Below are 9,338 nucleotides of genomic sequence, written 5' to 3' on the forward strand. Positions count from 1 at the left end.
CTCAAAAAAATATCTGTTATATGTACAACACAACGTTGAGCATATGGGCCTTAACTGTACCCAGGTATTCAAAACTCATTAACAAACATCACCAGAAACAGACAAAACTTGTATTTATTTTATTGAGAAAAACCTATACAAATACAATCAACACAAACAAGTCATATTTTAGAGCAAGGAGTCCAGACATCAGATGGTCAAACCTAAAAGAGACAAGAAAGTAAAAGAATAGAGAAAGGTTAAAAACAACAGCATCAGGCAACAACTGGATCTCTCTAAATGGACACCAAACCCTCATTTTAAGTACGTCTGTAATCTCTCCCAGACACAAGAATGGGTCAGATGGGTAGTGATTGGTATAATCATTGGGATAACTCATTCATTAATATTCAAATGATCAAATTTCAATACATACACTTGAAAAAGTATTCCCGGTCCACAGCCACTTCTTCCAAACCTGTAATACAAATTAACAAAGTAACACATTTCGTTTTAGACACGAGTAATCAAACCTGTAAACGTATATATTATTAAGCCTGATTTTACTGTATTTTAGGTCGAACACTTGGTGCTAACGCCAGAAAATAAACAAGGCAACTCCAGAGCAGTTTAAAACAAGATTTGGCAACATTTAACACTGATGAGATTTTTCCCAGCCACGTGGTCTGTTCACGGAGTAAAATAGCGTCTGAATTTGCTTCTACAAACTGAGCAAAATGAGATTTACTCAAAAACAAATGTTTTTTTTTTTTTCAAGAAGAAAAAGGAAGGGTTAAAAGAAAAAGAAAAAAAAGCGAAAGGCAGTCAACTTTGCCACATGTGCCCGGTGTAAAATAAGGTGAGCTCTGTTACCTGGCAACTATAAACAAATATATTATACATACATAAAGAGAAAACCAAGCGCTCTTCTCGCATGCTATGAGGGTAAATCATATTTTAAAAAAATTAACAAACCTTTAGTGGTGGAATTCAGACAAACGTGCTTCTCCACCATTTCCACGTCCCGTTCCAGAATGCAGAGCTCGTCTTCTTTCCTAGTTCCTTGAAGCTGCTATTTATGGTGCACTACTGCCACCTGCTGCTTCGGAGTTAAAGTCCTCGTCCTCTTGTGCTACTCACAATAGCGCATGAAATCACAATTTTAATGTTTTTTTTTTTTTTTCATTCCCACTACTTGAATTTATTGTACCTGGTAATGTACAATCTACCTATTTTGAGATATAAGATATGAGATGAGCTATGACTCACAGGTACACAGAACAGTTGTGAAAGACATAACAGAAAGAACAGAAAGAAAGTGAGGGTTACTGTGGTGTATAATAACGACAAAATAGGCTGAACTTTGTGACTTTTATTTGTACAAAATTAATTTAGCTATTAAAATTGTTTAGTTCAACAAAAAATGTTGCAGTACGTATTGCAAAATTATTCAAGGAAGTGATTGCACATTGGCATTTTTTGAGATATTTACAACAATTATTTGGCAATACCAAGACCAATAATGACAGTGTTATATATTATTTGGTTGACCGGCAAGTTAATGTCTTGCAACTTTTATGCCTAGTGTGCAGCAGTTCATAGAATTCCAGTCCAAATATAAGAAAAACTATAGTAGACAAATCAAATTAGCATCTTTACACTCAGAAATATACATATATATATATATATATATATTATTATTATTTTTTTTTTTTATTAAATAGTGTATTTGGCCATGATGTTGCTGTCAATGTTATTGATGCTACAACTTTGAAAGAGTGCTGTGTTTTTTGTGAGTTCCAGTTCATGCCCCTAGAGCCTTTAAAACTGAGGAGAGGAGGCTTTAGTGCTGAAGGAAATATCTCTCCACCTCTATATTAGGGTTAAAATGTTTATAGAAGTATCACAGTGATGTGTTTCATAGGACAAACTCAATGAATTAGACGTTCATGTTGACATCATCAATCATAGACAATTTACTGTCGATTTTCTTAGAAGATGTGTTTAAACATGACTGAGCGGAACTGATTCACAAATAGTTACACCTGGTTACTACTGAAATACAAACGTCTCCAGTCTGGTTTGACAAAGGATGTTAAATTGTGTTCCGTGTTCAATTAAATGTTCTCAAGGCTACAATGTGTTACTTGAACGTGCTCACAGCAGACTCCAGGAACGTTTTAGGGCATCCCTAATGAAGTCAAAGAGAAGCCCATCTTGAACTTTCTTGGTAGGGAAAATTCTGCAGAAGTTTCTCAGATGTTCAAACAATTTGCCTGCAAAAAAAAAAAACCCAGAACGAAACACCATTTGAACGTTAACAGCATTCAGCAAGCATCAAACAACTCTGGCGAATTGAAGCGTCCTAAAAGTGTGCAAAAACGTCTCACCAACGGTGACCCCCTCTGTGACCAGCAGCTGGTAAATCTTTTCCAGATCTTCCTTCAGGGTTTCATCCATGAAAGTGAAGAAGGCCAACCCTCGCCTTGCCCTTGCTGCTGCCATCATTTGGATCATGGCTTGAGAAAGAGAGACAAAAAAAAGGTGTTTTATTTATTTATTTATTTATTATTACAGATGTGTTGTGGGGAGGCACTGGCTCAGTCTCACATTCAGAAGGTTACCTTTGAGTTGAGGGTCTCCGTTGAAAGCTCCACAGCCCCACTTGCCTGTGGCAATGTCAGGTTCACCAGCACAAGTTGGCCGGAATCCACAGTAGGCCTTGAGAGACAGAATAAAGGCATGTAAAAATTGATATATATACATATATATATATATATACATATATATATATATATATATATATATATATATTTTTTTTTTTTTTTTTTTTTTTTTTCTAAATGAGAAATTACTTTTCAGGCGTTTTAAAAAAAGAGAGACAAGAACCAATTAATTTAGATTCCGTGCTTCAAATCCAAATAGTTGTTTTGGGGTGATTTTTAATGATTTATTTCTATTGTACGTTTCGACAACATTTTGCTCTGTCTGGATAAAAACATGACCTCACGTTTGAAGGTAGTGTTGGGTATAGTTTTGCATTTTAAGGTCAGATAATACGATGCTCAATATGTGAGCATATATTGAATATTCTACTTTGGTAAGTTCCCTCAACACGCTGTGCATGTTGTACTGCTCCCTCCCTTGGGTGTAGTGCTCAGCGTCAATGGCCAAGATCTGCCTCCTCCTGCGGGCCCACTCATCCCTGAAAAAGGAGAGAGCACCAGATTAACTCACCCCTGCAGAGTTAAGACACATGCACTCAGCTTTTTGTCACAAAAGGCAAGGACCTTGGAACGGAGTCCTCGCAAGGCCCCGCCCACTCGAAGGAATCGCCGTAACCAGTGGAATTACTGAACTTCTGAGAGCCTGATGAAAGACAACGATTATTGTCATTTTTGTTTTAGCACTGAGACACTCAGAGGTCACATCTGAACATCTGACAAAAATGTTTCCAGCTGGGAGGCTCTCCAGAGGGAGATTGATTTTAAGACATGGTGTCATTATCACCTGTGATAATCAGACACTCGTTGTCTGCCAGTCTCTCTGTGAAGAGGCGGGATACAATCAGCTCCGGATTCATGAGGAACAGAATCTCTTCCTGCAGCAAACCAGCGCTGAGGACACCTCCACCTATCCAGCTGGACGCAAAATCCACCTGCCAATTGTATATATTAATAGAAATGAAAAAGAAAGAAAAAAACAGAACAAAAAATGCCTTAAATGATTAATGGAAACAAGCCTCCAAGGCTTATCATTGCTTCTGATGGGTTCCCACCTGCAGCAGGCCTGTGCCTTCATTCTCAATGGTTCCATGTGAGGTGATGTGCATCCTCGGCATCACCTGGTCACAGCTGTCAAAGGTAAACAAAAAAAGAGAAAGAAACTTTTACATTCCGTATACAGGGGATACTTTTTAAGGACCCCTTGAAAGTGTACAATGAGTCTGACGATGGTCCAACTGCAAAGTCACAAAATACAATCACCCAAAGCCCTTCGCAGTTATCCACTAGCTGTTGTTTGTATGATCATGACAAGACAGAGATGACACCTGAGCATGGCACCTGCCCAGAAACACTGTAACATTTATCTGATTGGATGTACTGAAATCTAGGAAGAAATGTTGAGCCAGAGTGTTGGCAGGTGTGACTGTGTGCAGCAGCTATATGGCAACAGGACAGCTCATATTTCAACTCTGAAATCATTCACTCATCCATCTTGCCAGCCTCCAACAGGAAGAATTTTAAAAGGGTTTTAGTTTTACATTGGATTTTATTATTACCAGTTTGTGTTTATTAAAGTTAAGAGTACGTGTCAAGCCCTGCGTAATTTGCAGACAGAAAAAGAATGAAACTGCAGAAAATGTGACCTTTTCCATGTTTGCATATCTGTGTCTGGGAGGCAGCGTCTCTCGAAAGTCACCAGCCCATCTAGCTTTGTGTCTGGAATGGGGGGAGTGGGAGAGAGAACTGGTCACACACATTCACTGAAATGATCAGACACATGGAAATAGTTTTCGCATTGTCTCACTCTCATCGGTGACCACTTTGAAGTAATGCATGATGGCTCTCAGCTTCTCTTTCTTCCTCTCTGACCAGTTTCCAAACAGGCTACGTGAAGGATGAGAGTGCAGAGGTACCCGCTTTAGGATTTGGCAAAATTCAATTCAGCAAAATTGACCCTTTTTGACTAGCGCTTCCTCACCTGTTGAAATTAATGGTAGGGAAGCGGTGGTACTCTCCGCGAGATGAAGTGGTGTTGCGGTGGGGGAACGTGCAAAAGAATGCATTGGCGAGCAAGCAGGCTATCTGGACCTGTGACAAAGTGATGGAGGCGGGATGTCCTCGGTGAAGCATCGGGATGGCCTGGGAAGATGGACAGCAAAGTGGTCACTTCCTCATTAGTATGCTAGCTACTGGATAACCTATTGTACGTTAAGTCTTCGTACCTTCTTCACATGTTCCGGTAGCTTCAAAGCTAATGCAGCTATCTTTGGAAAAAGTGAGTCAAAGTAGTTTTCGGTTTTTGGGATACGCTGGAAGGAAAATTGAAATTGTTATGAAATTGCATCTAGAAGTTAAAATTGAAGTGCACAAACACACTGACCATGACAAATTTGTCGAGGGCATCAAAAGACCAATGAGCTTTATACTTCTGGTTATACATAAGGATGGCTTTCTGAAATAAAATAAATAAAAAATACATAGATTAACACTCCAGGCTCCTTGGAGATAAACAACATTTTTGCCAAATTAATGCAAACAAGAATAGCTTGTGGCTGCTGACTGACCTGCACATCCTGGACGTCAACTGCTTTCTTCTTAGCCAATACTTTGAGTTCTTTTGAAATCACTTTCCATCTGATGACGTTGGTCACTTCCTGTGAAAGCGAATGTTCATTTTACAGTGCCAACCTTCACATTGTGCATGATGGAACTTTCTGAAATTCAGCATTTTTTTCCATCCAGTAAAGTAGTTCTACACATACCTGTGAAATGCCCTTACGTACTGTCATGAGATTTGATGATGAGTGAGGCATTTTCACAACAACACTGGACCAAATTTCCATGCCTTCTTGGGGTTTAATTATTCTTTTACAATTGAATTCTTCCACCTAGGGATAAAAAAGATGTTCCATCAAGATGTGATGCTGCTGGAAAAAGTTTTTTTTTTGTGAGGAACAATGCAATATGACATAGTAAAAAAAACTCACTGAAATAAACAACCTCACGATTCCCAAATTAAGCCAAAAAGATTTCGCTTCAACATTCGTCACTGTGTAAATGTAGCTTCTGGTGGCATTTTTCAGTCCACGTATCTGTTCTTTAATTTCACGAAGGAGACCCTTAGAAGTCTACTGTGACTAGGACGATATCCATCCAACACTACGTGTTCCATACACTTTTTTGATATTTCAGTACACATGCAGCAAAACAATCCATTGATTTGGCATTGCTGAAATTATTTTCCTCCATGGAATTTCAGAGCTGTCAAATCGATCACAAAGTCACCAGAAAGTCAACAAGTTTCTATTTATGTAGTGCTTTGTTGTACATTTGGAATCCTCATAATCTACTAATCTATCTAATCCTGAAGTGAACCTCAGTAACTGTGAGCCATTTTCATCTTTTTGACAGGGATATAGGAAGTCGTGGTCTTACGTTTATGAGAACAGTGTGTGCCCGGTTAAACATCAACGGTCCCAGATGACACTGACTCTCAGGAAGTTTCTTCATCTTGTCCAGTGTACAAGTTGTCGGGCCGAAATCCCTTTGGGGGGGCCCTGGCTCACCCCATGGACGCGTTGCTCCGTGACTGGAAGGTGCAGAGAAGGCGGTGGTGGGTGAGCGGGTGGGCAGAGCAGAGGGGGAACAGAAGAATGGGCTGGAGGACGATGCCGGGGAGGAGGAGGAGGAGGATGCTGAGAGAGTGGAGGGCACAGAGGTGGGGAAGGATGCAGAGGCGGAGGCAGAAGAGGAGGCGTCCTGACGTTCTTCATCGCCAGACTCATCCCTTGGCCTGTGAGACCTGTCAGGCTGGAGCACCTGTGCCATCTGGTCGCTGTTGTTGTGACTCCTTGGCATCTGTGGAGGTTTTGAACACAAATGAGAAGAAGTTAAATAAATCTAAATGTTTGCTTTTTTTTTGGTAGTGTGTTGAGGGCAAATAGGCACCCCCCACTGTGGACTGACGCACTTTCAGTTTCAATTTAGTTGAGAGGATTGCTCATACTAAAGACTTTGTATGTAATAAACTCTTCTCAGTTCTTCTATGTTAAAATCTGTAGCTTTTAGGCGTATTCTGATGCAAGCGCTATGGAATTAGCACACCCTTTTTTGTTTTTCCTATTCCGTGAGTTTCGTCCAGCGCAGACGTATACGCATATATCTGTATTTCAACGAAATAGACTCACCTTTTTCACGAGATCGCCACTCATTGCGTTCGACAAAATAAGCTAAAAACCGCGCACTGTTGCTCAGTGTTGCGAACAACACCACGTACGGACTTCTCTCCCTCCTCAAAACGAAAGTAAAAGCAGTACAGTCGTCATACTGCGCCCCCTGGGCGGAGCAATGGGCGCGTGAATTAGTAACACGTTTAACTTTTTCGTGGTTGAAAACCGATGAAAACGTTTCCGCGTCAGTGACATCTTAAAGTCATAGCTGTAGCGCTTCTTTGAAAGACACGTATTCCGAATTTTTAGGTTTCAGATTATTAAAGCCGTAAATTGAAACACACACACACACACACACACACACACACACACACACACACACACACACACACACACACGCACACACACACACACACACACACACACACGCACACACACTGACACAAACGCACGCACGCACGCACGCAAGAGTCACGTCGTATAGTAACGTTTCCTTGAGTCGAGGCAATTGTATGTAGCATGCAATACAGCACTGGCAACACGAGATGGAAGCAGTGAGCCAGCACGGACCTGTTCGACTCGCTTTTCACACGACGACACAGAATATCTGTGCATGATAATAGAGATCACTTACATTACTGCTGCTAAAACACGGTGCTTTAAACTTGAATTGTTTCCACAGTGAAAATTGTGTTTACTTCACTGTGTACAATGTATATTAGTACGTACAGAACTATATAATAATAATAACAACAACACCACAGATGAACCCAGTACAAATCCTCCATCCTTAGACATCCAAGTGATCCAGGACTCCTCTTAAGAGCCTTAACTCTAAAATGTTTACATATCTCTGTAATTTCCATCATTAAACCATTCAAACAGAAGGGACATTTTCATTTGTGACAACAGATGGTGGTATGAGAGGAGTGTGCCAAGTGGAGACTTAGAGGTTGAGGGGTCAGGAGAATAACTGGAGTTCAATTGGGACAAATTGCTCTTAAAAGGAGAGAGGAAAAATATACTTGACTGTGCCAACGTGTCACCCTTACAGATGTTACAGAGATCTGTCTATCTCAGCTTTTGAGATGTGATGGAGCAGTAAGAGAGCAGAATTGTTATTAAAAAAAAAAGAGTATATTAAAAATATTAATTTTACATTTTACCCATTGCAACATCGTTTGAAGATTATGCAACAAATTCTCTTGACTAATGTTTCCTACCTGTCAATTGTTTCTTTCCCTTTTGCTTGATGCAAGTGTGTGCGAAGTGAAAAGCCTTATACAATGTCACAAAGAATACTAATGCCTTGCTGATACCTGTCCCAATGAAAACCCCCAGCAAGGTGTTTGCTTCTTCCTATAAGTTTTCTGGATCGTTGCACAGTTCACTTGGACAACTAATTGGGTGAGGATGTTCCAGAAAACTCAGGGGTGTCAAATGAGATATCTGAAAAAAAATTGTGTAATATTGGACCTTTAAAATTCTCTATAAAACACTCGCCACTCGTGACTGCAAGGACAATGAACATACTTTTCGCCGGGCTTTGCTTGATTTATCGACAGCATGCGCGGTGAAAATCGACATTTGTATGGTTTGCTGACACGACAATGGAGTTATAGAAAAGCTGAGGGGCAAACACTGTCATGAGTTCTTGTGCTGAGAGTCATGTGTGTCGCCGTCCAGGCTGCATGTGCACGCTTCGGTTTGATCTATGCGTGGATGCGTGTTTCCCCTAACCCCAAAAACATCGAGCCGTCAAGAGAGTAAAAATGAGAGTGTAACGCAGCCAAAAGGGCGGAGGACCTCCCTTCTTAGTCAGCCACCCTGCCTGTGTGTGTGTGTGAGTGCGTGCGTGTGTGTGTGTGTGTTATTCTGGGTCAGCCATTTCCCTGGAATGTTCTGCCTGCTGCCAAAGAGAAAAGTCACCACAATGGCATGCACGCATAACACTGCAGAAACACTAGGATGACTTAAAAAGGCCTGAGTGAGGAGACACGGCCAGTGTTATCGTGTGTCTCCTGTTGAGCCAGTATTTCTGTTTCTGCACGCTCTCTCTTTTCAGTGTGTGACTGGTCGTAGCAACACTTAGTTACGATACAGAGGTATGTGGGCTCATACAGTCAATAAAGTAAAGTCATTCTGTCCTCTTTTTTTTTTAGTTTCTAATTGCTGATAGTGTGCAAGGTCATTTTTACACTGAGCTTAGCAAAACCTCCAATCGTCTCTTCAGCGCACGAGACTTGGTTAAGCTCAGAGGTTTGCTCCAATTTCCCACTGAAAGTTCTTTTGTTCAAACTCTGCTTCAAAAAATAAAGAAATAAAAAGATATCCTAGAACGGAGGTCATTAAAATGCTGGACTGATTGTAAAACACCTCAAGGCAAACGTTCTAATTTGCAATCATTTTGATTTTTATTAATAGAAATTGCCTCGGCTTTCTTTGTGCTCACCCACACAGAGAA

At 40.6% G+C, this 9,338-nt stretch overlaps 1 protein-coding gene across 3 annotated transcripts; it reads right to left on the reverse strand.

The window, feature by feature from the left end:
- Window positions 1-96: 96 nt before the first annotated feature.
- LOC142890546 (poly(ADP-ribose) glycohydrolase-like) lies at window positions 97-7,292 on the reverse strand. 3 transcript variants are annotated; one of them, XM_076029703.1, is made up of 19 exons: window positions 6,893-7,218; window positions 6,508-6,563; window positions 6,141-6,294; window positions 5,468-5,593; window positions 5,270-5,359; window positions 5,086-5,157; window positions 4,928-5,014; window positions 4,684-4,844; window positions 4,510-4,589; window positions 4,349-4,421; window positions 3,758-3,833; window positions 3,490-3,637; window positions 3,270-3,348; window positions 3,076-3,184; window positions 2,604-2,700; window positions 2,370-2,498; window positions 955-2,255; window positions 416-457; window positions 97-203 (listed from the first exon to the last, which is right to left on the reverse strand). In XM_076029703.1, the coding sequence occupies exons 1-17, from the start codon at window positions 6,914-6,916 to the stop codon at window positions 2,137-2,139; spliced, it is 1,680 nt and encodes a 559-aa protein (XP_075885818.1). In that variant the 5' UTR covers window positions 6,917-7,218; the 3' UTR covers window positions 97-203; window positions 416-457; window positions 955-2,136. The 3 variants fall into 3 exon arrangements, with proteins under 3 accessions (XP_075885818.1, XP_075885817.1, XP_075885820.1); XM_076029702.1 differs by having other exon boundaries at window positions 6,141-6,563; window positions 6,893-7,270; XM_076029705.1 differs by lacking the exons at window positions 97-203; window positions 416-457; window positions 955-2,255; window positions 3,270-3,348 and having other exon boundaries at window positions 2,455-2,498; window positions 6,141-6,563; window positions 6,893-7,292.
- Between the last annotated feature and the right edge of the window lie 2,046 nt (window positions 7,293-9,338).

The sequence above is a fragment of the Nelusetta ayraudi genome, unplaced genomic scaffold (genome assembly GCF_046127955.1).
Source record: "Nelusetta ayraudi isolate G7.1 ecotype Tasmania unplaced genomic scaffold, CSIRO-AGI_Nayr_v1 ptg000026l, whole genome shotgun sequence".
NCBI lineage: Eukaryota > Metazoa > Chordata > Actinopteri > Tetraodontiformes > Monacanthidae > Nelusetta > Nelusetta ayraudi.

Coding starts and splice junctions, on each gene's coding strand:
- LOC142890546 (XM_076029702.1), bottom strand. CDS start 6,916: ATGAGTGGCGATCTCGTGAAAAAG. Junction 6,564..6,892: donor GTGGCGATCTCGTGAAAAAG/GTGAGTCTATTT, acceptor AAACCTCCACAG/ATGCCAAGGAGTCACAACAA. Junction 5,594..6,140: donor CACACACTGTTCTCATAAAC/GTAAGACCACGA, acceptor TTTTATCCCTAG/GTGGAAGAATTCAATTGTAA.